The sequence below is a fragment of the Vanellus vanellus genome, assembly GCF_965231255.1.
Source record: "Vanellus vanellus genome assembly, chromosome: 2".
Taxonomy (NCBI): Eukaryota; Metazoa; Chordata; class Aves; order Charadriiformes; family Charadriidae; genus Vanellus; species Vanellus vanellus.
This window is the reverse complement of record NC_138906.1, coordinates 114004087-114021672: the sequence shown is the minus strand read 5'-3', so window position 1 is coordinate 114021672 and position 17586 is coordinate 114004087. Positions and strand designations below refer to the sequence as shown.

At 37.8% G+C, this 17586-nt stretch overlaps 1 protein-coding gene across 3 annotated transcripts in view; it reads left to right on the top strand.

The window, feature by feature from the left end:
- The window catches only part of ANKRD12 (ankyrin repeat domain 12), a 66888-nt gene that overhangs the window by 31056 nt on the left and 18246 nt on the right, over positions 1–17586 (top strand). Inside the window, exons 1-5 of one of the 3 annotated variants that reach the window (XM_082480125.1) lie at positions 5531–5575; positions 8227–8373; positions 9273–9473; positions 13374–13516; positions 15121–15268. In XM_082480125.1, coding sequence (XP_082336251.1) covers positions 5560–5575; positions 8227–8373; positions 9273–9473; positions 13374–13516; positions 15121–15268 — 655 coding nt within the window. In that variant the 5' untranslated portion in view covers positions 5531–5559. Of the gene's footprint in view, positions 1–5530; positions 5576–8226; positions 8374–9272; positions 9474–13373; positions 13517–15120; positions 15269–17586 lie in introns of those variants that run through there. The other 2 variants (XM_082480123.1, XM_082480124.1) reach the window with 2 other exon arrangements.

The window sequence follows — 17586 nt, the reverse complement described above, 5'->3', positions numbered from 1 at the left end:
AATAGTTTCTCTGTAACAGATGATATGATGATTGAGTTTGATTTCTTTCAAATGTTTTTAAAGATTTAGGGTCTTCTAAAAATGTGTTTGTGAACAAAAAATCAAGAAATACCATAAAAAGTTCCTCTAGGATAAAAAATTTAATTAATGGTTTAATTTAATAAATAATTTCTCTCCAAGATGTACAATAGGGTTGCTAGCTAATTGTAGAAACCTCATGATAATTGGGTTTCTTCCTGTTTAGGCAGATGAGTCAGTCAAAGAATGGGAATACAGAATTGTTAGAGCTTTACATCATTAGAGCTGTCTTGGTTCTGTCTCCAGAGTATTCATTCATGAACTAAGATTTTTGTCTTTTTTGCTTTATTTATTTAAAAATTGCCCCCTGCAATTCCACTTCTTGCTCCTTTTTGTGGTGGGGTTCTTTGGTTCAGGTATTGTCTAGAAATTAAATGTGATAACGAACACGAACAGCCAAACTGAATGTTAACTTAGTTTGGAATTAATTTTTTAAATTTGATTCCTACAAAACTGTACATAAAGTTAATTTTACACCCTGTCAGTTCTGGGAAGACTGAAATCAAGCAACGTTTGTAGTGTTCCGTAAGAGCCTAGAACAATTCTAGTCCTCCTGCTTGGCCAAACTTAGATTTAAATCAGTGGTTTTGCCTAAGAAACTGCTGCACTAAATTAGAATACAATCATTTAGGTTGGAAAAGACCCTTAAGATCATCGAGTCCAATTGTAAGCATAACACTGCCAAGGCCACCACTTAACCACGTCCCTAAGTGCCACATCTACATGTCTTTTAAATACCTCCAGGGATAGTGGCTCAACCACTTCCTTGGGCAGCAATTAGTATTAAATATTTTCAGATTCCGCCTTTAGGTTACTTTCTTACTAATTTCATAATGATTAGGACCGAGTCCAGTTGCCTAAATGTAGTCATGCAATGCCAGTTGAGATGCCTGAGGTAGCTGAGAAGTCTGCACAGGGCTGAAAGATAACATGAGTCACAGGAGACCTGTGGCCTTCTGAAGAGGCCTGTGGGAAAACAACAGCAACTGAAATGGCACTACATACCTGTCCTTAAGCAACAGCATCCTATTCTCAGTTTCTTTTGCTGTGCAGGGCTGTCTGTTACACTGTCCTGCTTTGGATGGCTATTCTAAACTGAGGGCTCTGTTATCACATCCCCTTTCTTTGATCAGAGCAAGCACAGAAAGCTAATACAACATACAAATACTGCAGTCAAATTTATTTATACTGAAAATTTTGAAGTATGGCTTTAACTCGTATTCAAGTTAATCTTATGGAGGATTCTACAGGAAAGCTTTGATTAAGACTGATAGAATGGTTGGTAGAAGCAGCAGCATTTTTCATACCTTTTAAAATAAGTTCTCTGATTTGAAGTCTCCCAATCCAAAACCATAATTTGATTGAAAAGCCGTCACTTACCATCGCTGATTTATACGATTTAAATAGCATTATTTAAATTTTTAAATTTAATTAATCTGGTTATTTTTAAATAACCTCTGATGTGGGTATCAGAATAAGAACAACAGGCAAGTGCTGCTGTTGCAAAGGACAGGTTTGTTTGCTTTCTCCGCCTTATCAGTCTGAAGAGAGAAATTTTTTTTTTTTTTTTTTTCATAATAATTAAACATAACTGCAAATTGGAAAAATCTTTTCATTGTGAAGATAAATGTGGGCTCTTTTTTTGTGTGTATGTGCAGTCTTGTTGCATAGCTGATTATTCAGGAAGAACAACAAGAGTTACTATTACACTGAATGTGCTGATTTGTTGATCTTTCCTTGGAAATTATGTTCTCCAGATTTTCTGTTTATAGTAGCATCTCAGTTTTGTTTTCTGACCCCTTCAATTTCTGTCTTTAAAGTATTCCAAACATGGCACAGTCATATTTCTGTTAGCATTTAATTGATATCCAGTAAAGCAAAATGCCTTACCTCTTTATGTTCTATGTGTACATCATAGTAAAACAATTTCTATACTTGTGCTTCCCATAGTTACAGAAGTTAGTGGGGCTGTTGAAGGGACTGTTTACACACTGTGTTACTTCTTGCTGGACTTGGACTTATTGTTCAACTATTACAAGTTTCTTTCCTGCTAGAGGCAGGAAAGTGAAGGTAGTTTTTTGGGTGTGTGTGATGATTTGGTTAAATAAATATGCCATAAACTTGATTAATTAGATGTCACAATAGTACCTTTATATCTCTACAGTGTACAGTATACTGTGAGGTCTCTTCATCATGTTCTAATCTTTCCCCTTCACTGAAGATAGGAAGCAGCAGTCAATCATGATGTGTTTCTTTTTAAAATAACTTCAGTCAGATTACCACAATCACACAGATCTCAGTAACTCTGTCTCTCAACTTTGTCATCTGCACAGTTAATCATCTTGATCTGTCTTCTACAGTTGTTGGTAATAAGCGTATTATTCTTTTGTTGTATATCGCTCAATCTTACAACTTCTTTAGAAGCATTTATTTCAAGCAGTTCATTTTTTAGCTTCGCATAGTCCTATTTCTTAATCCTGTTATTCCTTACAATTTGCACTATGATAGGAGTTTTACACGAAACCAGACTATTGTGAGCCCTGAAATTTGAATTTGGTCTCTTGCTTTATTTGCTTTATCCACTAAAGTGGTTATTTTACTACATGGAATATTTTGTTAGTTTGGCATGATTTGTTTTGAGAAATCTACATGTTATGTTATTTAATTATTTATTTTCCTAAAACATTTAGAAATCAGTTGACTGGGAATTTGTAATTTCTCCAAATAAAAACACCACCACAAAACACAAAAGCAAACCCAAAACACACAAACCTGGGATACATTATTGGTTGCCTTGGGACATAATGTATCATGTGTAAGTTCTCCAAAAATAATTACTGGTGATTCTGATGTTTCTTATGCCAGTATGTTTAAGTACTGTGAGGGAATTTCATGAAGCTCTTCAACAAATTAGTACTCAAATGCACCTAAATCACTGTTTCACATAACTTGGCTATTTTGAAATCCTTTTTTTATAGTGTTAGGTGAAAAGCTTACATTGTAAAAGGAAAATCTTAAAAGGAATGTTGTCCAGATAGATTTGTCTGCTTATTATGAAGGTTATTTAATAAAGATAATTGAACATGAAGCCACTTGAAGAGTTTTGATATTCTTTTTTTTTAATAACAAGTAAGAAATTCCCTGATTTTCTGTTTAATAGCTGAAGAAAACCAAAAAGTGACAGGACAGTGAATGTAAAGGATATTTGTATTCCATAGACTTTGAAAACAAAATACTCCAAATCTTAAAAAAAAAAAACCACACCAAAACAAACAAACCACCAAGCAACGTAATTTAGTTTAACAGTCAATTTTATTCACTAAATTTAACCTAAACTTAATTTCTTAAACCAATATTATTCTTCTATTAGGGAAGTTATTACTGTTCAATTTGTATAAACATCAACTGCACAGCTGTGAAAAGTTTTCTGTTACCACAAGATAAAGAATAGCTAAAATGTCAAAGTTTCTGAACATTAAGTTGGCCTTCACCTGCTAAATAAAGTATAGTGTACTGCATGATGGTATTCTTGAAGCAGTGAAAACAAATCTTAAAATATTCTGCAATAAGCATAATGGGGCTTCCCAATAATTTATAAGAATTTCTCTGTGGATATGTGTAGCTTCTTTATCAACAGTTGCATTGTTGTTTTCCTTGGCTTAGTAAAAAACCTACTTTTTTTCTTATTTGTTTATTTATTGGTGTATAAAAATTTCTCTTTTGTATGCCCTACTCCCTTCCTTTTGCTTCCTTCCACCCCTTTTGTCCTATGTTGTTTTATCTTGTACATTCAGAAGTGGGGCATACGCATGAGATCTTGGGGGGGAGAAAGCAATAGCTGCTTACAGGACATACTCCAGTAAATGGATTATCAGGTGCACTTGCCGTAATCCTGAGATCTTTTTTTAGGTTTGTTGTTGGTTATATTAATTTTGTGTATTGATCTGTTTAGATTTACTGAAAACACACATGAAGTGTCACATACATTTTAATAAAATTTTGGTTTTTTTTTTTTTGAGTGGTAAGGGCATAATTGCAATATAAGCTTGGTGAAACAGTTGTATTCTTATTTGGTACTTTTAATTGGTAAGTTGTAGAAATGCTTTGCCAACACTGTGTTAATGAAGAGTAATAGAAGAATAATTTGCCCCACCACTCAAATCCATTGGAATATGTAAGGGAGGATCTTCATGTTGTTTGATAACACTAAATATGAGATGGGAGTAAATTGCACTCATTTACTTAGTTAGCTTTTCTAACAAAAAGATGAAAAACAAACAAAAACCCCAATAGATAAAAATACCTGGAAAAGTACACTGTGTAGTAAAAAAGTAAAAGATAGATCATCTAAAGGTTTATTTCACTTATTTTGATGTATTATTTTCTCAAGCCAAATATAGCTATAAAATTGTAAGAAATAATTCAGAATGAAAATTAATGTTTTTCAAGAAAAGAATCATAAGCAGCTTAATAGCATAAGCTAAGAAACAGCAAATCATGCCAGACAAACTGAAATGTGTTATTTTGATGGAAGTACTAAATTAGTCAATGAGAAGGGTGTGCTGTGTATGATATTGTAGAGAGAACAGCATATTTGCAGTGAAAAGATGAAAGTACAGTTTCATTGTAGGTTTTCTTTAGATTTTCCTCTGCCAGTGTTCTGCCAATAGGGTGGTAGTGTTGATTTGGATATTGAATGAATTTTTAGATGTTTGGGGATATGAGATGCATGCAATTTAGAAAAATCTCATCAATTACTTCTGTAAAAGGGATCTTGTTTCCTTTTTAAACATGATGGTTAGATATGTAGGATTTTTTTTTAATATGCACGTATGTCTGTAGCTTGTAATTGTTTAGTCTGTAAAATCCTGTATTTCTCATTAGGTCACTATGGAATTAAAGATGTGCACTATTTACGTGCCTTCCTGTGCCTCAAGAGCATTGCATTACTAGAGCCTGTGTCTGTAATCAAGCCTAGAAGATGAAATATAGAGAAGGCTAGTAAGGCAGAAAATGAGTTGAGAGGAAACAAATAAAACAAGGAGTGCCACAGAGAGGGCCTAAGGCAGAAGTGGAGAAAATAAGAAGATAGAAAAGAGTCAGTTTGAAGCTTAATGAAACGTGGAATGGCATGGTTAGGAACCTCAAAAGGGCTTAACCTTCTAAATTGTAGTTTTCTATTAATTTTTGTGTCTCTGCAGAAAGTCAGTGAATTTTGCCTCAGTGGAGTCTTCTGTTTTAAGATTTTTTGCTTTTGCAGATGACAGATTTTTTTTTTTTTAATGACATTTTTATCATACAGGTGTTTGAGGTCAATATTTAGGAAGGGAAACTGGGAGACCAATATAATCATGAGGACAGTCATAAAACCAAAATCTCCACCCCCTAGTTTGACTTAGCTTAATTGCATTTCCACTTTTTTTTTTAGTGTGGCCTAAAATGCTAAGATTAACTGAAACTGGATGAACAGTGTCTCATCAGATGGTAATCAGTCACAGTAAGAATAAGATGAAATAACTTATTACACAAAGAGCTAAAAAGATCAGTGTGGCAACCAGGCTTATTTAACTAATAGTAACAATCCCTAACCAAGCCTCAACTGATTCCCAGCCCAATTCTAGCATTTTAGTGTGGCCAAGTCTGGTTTATCAGTCCAACATCTTTTCCCCCAATCCCCCTTCATTTATTGAGTATTCCCCATTGTAATTTTTAGGTCTTTCGTTTGTTTCATGTTCTTGCTTGCTTTATGGGAATTAGCACATCAGCCAGCCACAGAGGAGAAAAAGCAGGCAATGGACATCCTTACTAAATTCTGTCCCTGTCTTTGTAGTCAGTAGTCCAGCCTGGAGGGTGAACTGGGATTACCCATGAATGTAGGATGCACAGTCCTGTCCAGCTGTTAAAGGTCCTTTGGGAAGGTGGTCAGCTGAGAGGCTTCCAAAAGGAGAAGGTGTGGTAGAGAGAGCAGGGTCTCTGGAAAAGCTAGTACTGAACCTGGACTTCTAGGAAAGGAAACTAAGGGAATTATTTACTCAGAGTTTGCAGATGTTGAGTCTGTTAGAATATTCTTCAGACCATTCTTTCTTGGCAGTGGTGGCTAGAATTTTACTTTTTTAACTCTTGAAAAAATTTAATTCCACATCACCTAGTTTGTGATTTAAGGTTCCTTGAGCCATCTTTTACATCCAGTGTGTTTATATTCAAGTAGTAATCTTGGGGGCTCTGAAGAAAAAGGCAGATGTTATAGATGTAACATGTAAGTAATATAAGCCGCTTACAAGATATAAAATGTTGAGTTTGATAAGAACTTCTTAAGATAGAAAGAGCAGTGGCCTGGAAAGATGAGATAATTACAGAAAATAGATGGTCTTCACTACACATAAATGCAAACTAATATGTCTCTAGAAAATACAGTTAAACAGTAATGACCAGGTAAGTAAATCTTTATACAGAAAAATGAAGGAAGAACTTTTGAAAAGGATGGAAGACATAGACCAGAGATTCCAAATTACACTAGTAAAATTGTAGTTTTAAAATTTGTTATGTATTAAAAAGTTGTCTGATTTCAGAGCGCATTTAACCAAGCTGAATCACAGAATTTTCAGAGTTGGAAGGGACCTCTAGAGATCACCTAGTCCAACTCCCCTGCTAAAGCAGGATTGCCCAGAGCACATTACTCAGGACTGCATCCAGGGGGGTCTTGAAAATCTCCAGAGAAGGGGACTCCACAACCTCCCTGGGCAGCCTGTGCCAGTGCTCTGTCACCCTCACCGTAAAGAAGTTTTTCCGTGTATTTGAACGGAACTTCCTGTGTTCTAACTTGTGCCCATTGCCCCTCGTCCTGTTACTGGGAACCATTGAAAAGAGCCTGGCTCCATCCTCCTTCAACCCACCCTTTTAGATACTTGTACGCCATAATAAGGTCTCCCCTCAGCCTTCTCTTCTCCAGGCTAAAGAGTCCCAGCTCTCTCAGCCTTTCCTCATAAGGCAGATGCTCCAAGCCCTTAATCATCTTAGTTGCCCTTCGCTGGACTTGCTCCAGCAGTTCCCTGTCCCTCTTGAACTGGGGAGCCCAAAACTGGACACAGTATTCCGGTTGTGGCCTCACCAGTGCCGAGTAGAGGGGGAGAATGACCTCCCTTGACCTCCTGGCCACACTCTTCCCTATGCAGCCCAGGATTCCATTGGCCTTTTTGGCAACAAGGGCACATTGCTGGGCCATGGATAATTTACTGTCTACCACAACCCCCAGATCCTTCTCCTTTGAGCTACTTCCCAGCAGGTCTGCCCCTAACCTATACTGGTGCTTTGCATTCTTCCTCCCCAGGTGCAGGACCTTGCACTTGGTTTTGTTGAACCTCATTAGGTTCTTCTCTGCCCAGCTCTCCAGCCTGTCCAGGTCACGCTGGATGGCAGCAAGGCCCTCTGGGGTGTCAGCCACCCCACCCAGTTTGGTATCATCAAAGATCTGTGAGAGTTTGTAGGTACAGAATAGCTTCAGAAATTATCTGTTTATTCAGATGTGTAATTTTAGCTCCTGGTTTAAAACTTGGACATGAAATATTAAACAGCTTCTGTAAATATTGATAAAAGGGAAGAAGTTATGTATATAAAATAGCTGTATGTTTTTGAAGGATATGAATTTTGGAGAAGAAATTGCTCTAAGGTGAGGTAACAGGATGAGTTTGAGAGAAACGATCTTTTATGCAATTACCTAATAAATACCAGTATTAAAAAGTCTATTCCTAATTTTTAACATGGTGTTTTGGGAGAAGTAGAATAGAGCACAGTCTCAGATCTGTATTCAAGGCTGAAAGTTGACTAGCTGATCTTACAGAATTTTTTAAGTGCCTGCCTTGATTCTCTGAAAATTAAAGTTGTGACATACAGTCTTCCTGCTGTGAAACGGGGTTTTCATCTCTTAGAATTTTTTTAATAACCCTCCTTACAGCGATAAATGCTTTAATTAAGTAGCCTATTATCCAGGTAACCAAAACTAATGCAAATGCAGTAAATTAGAGATGCAATTTCTGGTTTTCATCACCTGCCACCAATCACCAGTTCACATACCTTAAAAGGATGCTTTTATTTCTAGAAAAATATTGTAATGGAACAGCAGTTTGAGTTTTTAAATGTTAATATTTCCAGAGAAGGAAGGTCCAGAGAAAAAGAAAATGAAGAAGGACGCTGGAAATAAGAAATCGACACCAGTTAGTATTCTTTTTGGTTATCCTCTGTCAGAGCGCAAACAGATGGCACTTCTTATGCAGATGACAGCACGAGACAACAGTCCAGGTGATCTTACAAAGTTAACAGTTTTCTTCCTTCTGCCTGTTTAATTCTGTCCCAATCAGAATATTCTGAACCCTGATCCTTGATTGTTATTGATTTTTTTAATTATTCATAATTCTGTTAAGACTCTATTTTGCACTGACGAGTAATTTGATGAAAAATTCTTGACCTTCTGTATTTATGTGCAAAGCTTTGCATTATGATAGTCTGTAAAACGTGAAAATGTCTTCTCTTCCTATGGTTATTTTTGCCTCTCAAACACTGTTCCATATGCATTACTTAAAATCTGAAATGTTACCTGTTTTGTTTTTTTTAATGAAGTTTAACTACTGTCTCATTGTCTCAATTTGGAGCAGGATTTTAATTTAGGAGGAAACTGGATCGTTTCCTTGGGATTTAATGGGAGAGGGGAGTCACCTTGTTTTTAATTCAGAACTTCAAACTGTCCTTGGTCCAGTTGTATTTTAAAAAAATCTTTATGTATGTGTATGTTCTACAGGTGTAATGTTTTCACAAAATTGGCATTTAAAAGGGAATGGCTGCATTTCCTTGAGTGAACTATCCAGTCCACCCAAAAATATTTGTGTTGGTACAGCTGAGAAAGTGCATGGAGTACAATACACAGACAGTAATTCCTTAAACTGGCATCTCACTGTGTAAAAATATAGTGGAGTTGTGCTGGAGGAAGGGGAACAGACTTCATCTGTCCTTGAAACCTACTTTAAAAATATTGAGATTTTGCAAAACACCCTTTTGCACATTGCAAATAGGCATTGTGTAGGTATATGTGAAGTGTCAAATACATCCTTTATTTAAATGTAGTTATTCACCGATTGTCATCTTTGAATGCATGAAATAGTGCTAAATAATTTACAGTGGCCATTTAAAAACTTGTTTTGTAGATTCCACCTTAAATCATTCCTTACAAACAACACCAACACAAAAGAAAACTCCAAGCTCTTCTTCAAGACAAAAGGACAAAGTTAACAAGAGAAATGAGCGAGGGGAAACTCCTCTACATATGGCAGCAATTCGAGGGGATGTTAAACAGGTTAAGGAGCTAATCAGTTTAGGTGCAAATGTGAATGTAAAAGATTTTGCAGGTAAGTTGATACATGTTCTCTTAACTGTACAAATTCAAAATTAATGCTAAAGTTGTTTTCAGAACGTTTAATATCAGTTCATGCTATATGCAATTGATATAACAAAACTTATTAGAAATTCTCAGATCATGTTTATTATTTCTGATGGCAGCAATAGTACTGGGACATTATAGTACATAATATATTATTAGAACACTGTATTAGTACCTGGAGGTTTCAGTTGTGGCCAGGGCCTTTGCATACTAGGTATTTACAAAATATGCTTGCTGAACTTTGTAGAATTATACTGGGCAAAGTCAGTAATTGATAATGGAACCCGCTGGCAAACTTTTGCCTATTTTGCTTTTGGTACTCTCACAGTAAAGTTTCTGCATGTTTTAGTAAAAAAATTCCAGCAGAGCAAATATGAGATCCCTGAAATAATGCTTTCACAGAAGACAGAACCTGCAGTTTCGAGTTCAGTAGTTGCCAGCTGTTGATTGGTCACACATCAAATTAAATGCATTTACATGCTGAGATAAACCAAAGTACTTGCTTTTTCCTCAGGCAGTGTAAAAGGGCATAAGATTTAGGAGCTGGAGTATTGGGTATAGATTTAGGCCATAGAAGGAGGCCGGGGTCACAAGGAGGGAGGGAACAGAGTGAAAGGAAGGCTAAATCAGAGGATAAAGGGTTGGGTGAGGTGCAGAGGTTGTTGGTTTGGAGTCTAAGAGGCATCTATAAAAATATAGGATTCAGTATGTGTTTCTCTCTTAAATGCAATGACAACTCTAAAGAATAATGCAACTATCAAGTGCACATTATATAAACAGCATAACAAACTGCTCCTAATAGTCTGCCTCTCACTATTGGTTCTAGCTTTTTTGCATCTGCAGTAGAAGTGGGTCATGGGAAAGTGAGAAAGTAAATATAAGAAAGGGCCGTGTTGCTTTTGGTTTTGTTCAAAAAGACTGTACTCCCAATGTGAAGGGTAATGCTGAAGAATAGGTGACAAAATTTGTGGGGAGCTGCTGGCATCCTATGGGAATAAAAATAATATTGAGGATTCTCAGTAGTGTAATTAGGTGGCAGCACTAGCAGTTTCAAGTTTTTAGAACCATTGCATAACAGAAGCAAAAATATAATGAAGGTCTGAATGAGAATTTTAACTAGACCTACAGCAAAGCCTGCTGAAGATGCTCGGTTTATGGGTCTGAATGATTATAGTGAGAATTACATTCTCAATGGGAATAGGTGAGATGAACTGAGGTAGCAGGCCCCAGCAGGTGAAATTGAGAACTACATGGTACAATTAGTTCTCAGCTCAAATTTGACATCAAGAGAAGATATTAATGAGATGGACTAAAATGTTGGGGTTTGTGGGGCTTTTTTTTAGGTAAGAAACAGATCAGTAATTTCTTGGTTTACAGAGGGTTTACAGAGCAGAATTTGTGTTTGAAGATGAGGCTGCCCAGGACTAGCTTGTAGGGGAAGAAAAGAAAGGAAGCAGAAGTAGAACCCTGTGAGATTGTCAGAGAAGAACTTGTTGACAAGAGCCATTTTAGAAAAGGAGGGGGAGGTTTGGGGGAAAACAAACCCATAGAAATCACAGGGAGAATAGAAACACTTCAAGAAGAGATGTGGTGGGTTAATGTTGGCTGGCTGCCAGATGCCCACCCAGCTGCTCTCTTGCTTCCCTTCCTCAACAGGGCAGGGGGAGAAAGTAAGATGGAAAAAAGCCCTCACGGGTTGAGTTAAAGACTGTTTAATAAGAAAGGCAAAAGCTGCACAACCAAGCAAAGGAAAAGGAGGAATTTGTTCACTGCTTCCCACCAGCAGGCAAATGTCCAGCCACTTCCTAGAAAGCAGGGCCTCAGCAGGTGTAACAGTTGCTTGGGAAGACAAACACCATAACTACGAACATCCTTTCTTTCTTCTCCTTTCCCTGAGCTTTTATTGCTGACCATGACATCATATGGAATAGAATATACCTTTGGTCAGTTTGAGTCAGCTATCCTGGCTATGTCCCCTCCCAACCTCCCCTCTTGCCTGGGGGGAGGGAGAGAGAAAGCCTTCACACTGTACAAGCACTGTTCAGTAGTAGCCAAAACACTCGTGTGTTATGAACGCTGTTTTATCCCCAAATGCAATGCACAGCTCTATATGGGTTGCTGTGAAGGAATCTAACTTCGTAGCTTCATTCCAACCTGACCTAGTACAAATACTTAATTAATTTTAAAGGCAGATGAAGGGATGAGGGAAGAGCTGAGAGCTGGTTCTGAGAATCAGTTGTGAAGCAAGTGGTTAGAGACTTCATTCAGAACTCTGGAGGAGGTGTTTGGGATCAAGTGAGATACTTTTCCACTGGTAATCCAAAATGAGAAGCAGAGGTGGCTGAACCTCAAAATCCTGTACAGAGGAAGAAGTCAAAAAGAGGGGGAGGATTTGAGCAGTGAGTAATGAGTGGAGAAAAATAAGAATTTAGGATGCAATGAGGTTTAAAGAATTTAGAGGTTTTTAGCTAAGAATTTGGCAGAACTAAAATAGCAGAAAATGAATTAGTAATGGAGGAAGTAACCCTGCTTATGGGATATCTGCCAGAATGATACTGCCATGTGAGAACAAGAGTAAGGGAAACAGATGTTGAGAGCAAGCCTGGACTAGAGTTGGCCGGCTGGACATTATGATAGGATAAGAAAGGCAAATCAGTAAAACATGGAGAAGAATGAATTATGGAGAGAATTAATAACGGGAAAGAAGTCAGGGATCAGAGGGCTGAGAGCAGAAGAGCGTCAGCATTGTGGGTGAGTGGGAAAAGGACAAATGACAAGAAAACGGAAAGGAAAAGGTGGTAGCCAGGCAGTGTTGGATGTGAGTGACCCAAGTGATGACTGGAGAGGAAATTTAATGTACGAAGGTCAGGAAGAAGTGTTTTGCTGTAGAATAAGATAGAAGCTTTTTTATTTTTCTTTTTTTAGCTTTTTTTTTTTATTTAAATGAGTGGCAAGTGAGAAGTTGAGTGAAAGGAAGGTAAGAAATAACCTTACTAAGGGATTAAATAAGTTACGGGTTTCTTGTATGTCATCTTTATGGACGTACAAGACAATTACTGATTAGACACAGCGTTCAAGTGAATAAACTCTTCCAGACTTGCACTGGTTACATTGGAAGCAAAAGTTGGGTGGCTTCCCAAGACTGGACTTTGAGAAGGCATGAACTGAGGCTAGAAGTTCAGGGCAGCTGTGAAGTGGAAGGCATCAAGTTGGGGAGAGGAAACTGAGGTAAAGAATATAGTGTGGGGGGGTTGATCATCATTTTCAGTTGAGGCTCTGCTACAAAAAATGAGCACTGAACTTCCAAGTTATCAATGTGGAAATAAAAATTGCTAAAATTTACTAATATTCTAGGAAATATCAGGAATAAGTTCTCTGCCAATATTTATTAATATTTATCTGGACTAATGCTGCTGGATGTTATTAGTGATTCCTAGTACATGTTCAGTGGCTGTAAAGGAACATTGGTTATTTAAATTTGCCATACTTACTCTTTCCAATACTGTGGTTTTCAAACTGTTTCCATATAGAATGTTATTTTTATATACCTAACGCTGTGTTCAAATGCTCACTAGTCAAAGAATTTCAAAAATGTTTAGCCTAGAGATTTTGTGTCAGATTTTGTCTTCTACTATTTGGTTAGTGAATTCTGTGTTCAGTTTAATCACAGTAAAATTTGGAATTTGACATGAGGTTTAAAGTTGATAAAGCATGTACTGTTCATCAGATGGATGGCATTAATTTCCTGCCAGCTACTGTGTATGAGTGTATTTTGAAATGTTTTAAGGCAATAAAGATCTATAGCACAGGAGAAAAAAAAAACATATCTTTGACCTTTCAAACTTACACTTACCACTCTTCACTATAGGCTGGACACCACTGCATGAAGCTTGTAATGTTGGTTACTATGATGTTGCTAAAGTCCTGATAGCAGCAGGAGCTGACGTGAACACACAGGGCTTGGATGATGATACGCCACTTCATGATTCTGCTAGTAGTGGGCACAGAAATGTGAGTGTGCTGGGAGAGTGGGAGGGGAATAAATAAGTAGTTTGAAACGCTGTCATTAGAACAAATCCAAACTGGCCTGATTGTTCTCATATGGTTTTATAATTCTGCTTCTGCTATTTTGGGGGTATCTTGAAGTTGCTTTAGTTTTCTTTCTTACAATTTGTTTTTCATCCTACTTCTATTGCCAGATATTTTCTACCGGTGTCTGTTTTCTTAAATATTTAAAAGTTTCACTTTTACTTTTTTAATAATTAAACATTTTAATGAGTTTTTTTTAAGAGAGACTTCTACTGTATAGAAGCCTCAAAAGAAAAATGTCTCCAAGCAGTATACGGTGGGTTTAGGGAAATATTTTTTTATTTCTGTGCATATATGAATGTGAAATATGCACTTATGTATATAAAAAAAAAATATTTAAAGGTGTATATCCTACATTCATTTTTATATATTTGCATATGGACTTTGAAATAGAGCACAGATATTTATTTTTGTTAATTTGCGAATAATGACTTATCGGATAAGATAAATTGAGGACTGTAGGTATTTTACATTATTTTCTGTTTTTTTTCTTGTGTTCTGCAAATTAGATGTGGAACTGACTCCACTCTCCCTTTATGTCTCTGTTATTTCATTACTATGTGTGTGGACTGTTGTATAAAGCGAAAAAATAGAAAATACACTCAATTCAAGTATACCTTCCAAACAAGGTCTTCAGTTTGAAAGTGTCTTCTGGAAAGGCTAGAGAAATTAATTATGATAATCTGATTGTGAAATTTTTATTAACTGTTTTGTAAGTTTCTTATGAGAATTGAAACAGAAGTATGTCTTTAGATCAAACTGGTATAAAACTCTAGTAGAGTTTTGGAGAACAGGATCTGTTGCTTGTCTGGTCTCGGTATAGGTATCTGTCACCATATCACTGACATTACATATTGGAAAAATTCTGCTGTCTCCTGAATTTCCCCATTTTTAGCATGTAGGACAGAAAAAAAGTAACTGACACTCTACTGTCCTGAAAATGCAGTGGCCTTGGTATCATTGTAACTTTAACAATTTTTTGCCCTTGATGCTAGGGAAACTGATGATTTTGCAGTACTGTATTCAGTTGGGGATGGGAGTTTGTTCCTCCAATATGATACTTGGATCTCTGTCAGGGCTTTTCTGAAGCGTTGTGGAATCCAGTAGTACTGCTATGTGAAAAATGTCTCCTGTTCCTTAGAGTTAAGTGCTGTAAAATTTGGAGCAAGGTGAATTGGGTGCAGAGGAGTAGAGAGTTTGGTAGGTGAGGAACCAGATGAATTGTCTGAGGAAATGCTAGAATAGCAAGAACAAAAGGCCACTGATGCTTTTCTTTATCGTGATGCTACATCTGTGTAACAGAGGACAACTTTCTTTAGTCTTCCCTTTTATCTCTCTTACTGATTATGAATACCTGGACTTTGCATTCTAGTTGCTGAAGTCTTGCTTTGCAAGTCTCAGTTTCATAGGTGGGAGTTTAGGATTGTGTATCACGTTATACACGTTCCATGTGCAATGGAAGATTTTTATGCTGGTCAAGTAACGTGTTGTGGAAAACCTAAAAGTTCATTTATTTAATGCTGCAGATTGTGAAGCTCTTGCTTCGACATGGTGGAAATCCATTTCAAGCCAATAAGCATGGGGAGAGACCTGTTGATGTTGCTGAAACTGAAGAGCTGGAAATGCTATTGAAAAGGGAGGTGCCCATCTCTGATGATGAGGACAGTTGCTCAGGTAAAAGTAGCCATTTAATTGCATAAGTGGTTTTAATCTTTTGTATAGTGTTAGCTGTTAAGAGTTGCTGCAGGAAGCAATTGCTGTTGCTAAGGTTGTTTTCCACTTTTAGTTTTAGAAGTAGTTGTAAAATCTTTCAACTTAATTTTCTGAAATGTTTAATCTGATTTCTTTTTCTTCTCTCCCTCTCCCTCTCCCTCTCCCTTTAATGAGCTCTTCCCACTCCCCAAATCAACCCCACTTCAGAGTGATGATTTTACCAGAGAAAGATACAGAGAAAAATATCTTATTATAATACAAAGTTTTTTGGTTTCTGAGAGGTCTTCTTTGGGGAAAATGTCACCGAAGTCATTTATTTCACATTCTTAGTAGGTCAATGGGGAGCTAGTTTCTCACACGGGCATAACTTAGTTACACCTACTCAGTAAAGAAAAGTCCCTGCCAGTGGGGGAATTACTGGTTTGTGAAGGTGATCAGATAGTAGCTTGCTTATGCAGGGGCAGTAATTCTTGGCCCCTACTGTATTTCTGTAGATTAAGGAGCAGGTATGACCTCCTGGGGCACAGAAAGAAGTATTGTCTCCTTGGAAGCAAAAGATTCTTGGCCATGGGTAACTTGCTTGAGTGCCAGGCCAGAACTTTTCATTCTGCTTTCACAGAATCTTCAGAATCCAGATTCTTTTGAGTAAAAGAAATGTGGTGGATTGAAAACTGACTGAATAGCCAGGCCCAGAGGGTGGTGATCAGTAGCACAAAGTTTAGTTGGAGGCCAGTAACTAGCAATGTGCCACAGGGGTCAATACTGGGTCCAGTCCTGTTTAATATCATCATTAATGATTGGGGTAGAGTGTACCATCAGGAAGCTTGATGGTGACACAAAACCAGGATGCACCAGAAAGTCGTGCTGACATCCATAAGGACCTTGACATGTTGGAGAAATGGGCTGACAGGAACCTCACGTAGTTCAACAAGGGGAAGTGTGAAGTCCTGCACCTGGGTAGAAACAACCCCAGGCACCAGTGCAGGCTGGGGTCTGACCAGCGGGAGAGCAGCTTTGCAGAAAAGGCCCTGGGGGTCCTGGTGGACACCAGGTTAAAGATGAGCCAGCAATGTACCCTTGCAGCAAAGAAAGCCAATGGTGTCGTGGGCTGCATTAGGAGAAGTGTTGCCAGCAGTTCAAGGGAGGTGATCTGTCTCCCCTGCTTAGCACTGGTGAGGCCACAGCTGGAGTGCTGTGTTTAGTTCTGGGCTCCCCAGTACAAGAGAGATATGGACATACCAGAGAGAGTACAATGGAGGGCCAGGAAGATGATGAAGGGACTGGAGCAACTCTTCTGTGAGGAAAGGTTGAGAGAGCTGGGACTGCTCAGCCTGGAGAAGAGAAGGCTCAAGGAACCTTGTTACTGTTTAGCAATTGATTCCTCAACAGTTGTCTGTCTGTGCAGGGCATTGCTTGGTTTCCATGGGCTGGTTTCCAAGAGGAGCGGAATTGTTCTGTGCAGTTTCTCAAGGAGTCAGGCTTAGAGAATAGGTGATCCATCTCCTGTACTTCCATTGCTTTACCTTTGGTCATTAAGGAGTAAGGTGTCTGATGTGATTGGAATGGGGAAATACTGTTAAGAGCAAAGCAAATAGAGACACAGAAGAGAGAATCAGCAACTACCTTGTAGGAAAAGGGTGAAAGGAAGGCACAGACAAGCTACAAGGAGTGGTTAGAGTCAAGGCAGGAAGATGATGGCATGTACCTATGGGCAGGGGGGTGGGGTGGAATATATAAAAAGCTGATAGTGCAGAACTAGTGATATGTTCTGGGTGCTACAGATGTTATAGAAGATAATAGGGACTTCTGGATTCTATTTTGTTGATACTGTGTTGTTGAACACAAAGTAGCTGAGAAGCCTGCTGGCAAAGTATGTGTCTTAACCATTGTGTACTGGCAGTTGGCCCACAAAAGATCCTACTGGAAATCAGTGGGAATCTTGCAGGAGACCATTGGTGGGTTTGGTTTTGGTGTTGGTTTTTTTTTTGCATTTAAACTTTTAAAGCATTGAAACTGCTTCATCACTTTCCTTACACTATTATTTTGAACCCTTCTGTTACTTTTTACTCAGTATATCAAATCTCTAGTCCATGGTACTGAATATGACAATACTCAGGGTTTTTTTTTTTTTTAAAAGGCAAACTGATAGATGCAGCTGAAGAGGCTTGACTTGCTTGGAGCCTTATTTGGAGGGAATAATATATCCAGAACTACTTTCTAAAGATTTTTGAGTTCTGGATTTTCATATGATCAGGTGGTGATAACACCCCATATGTTTC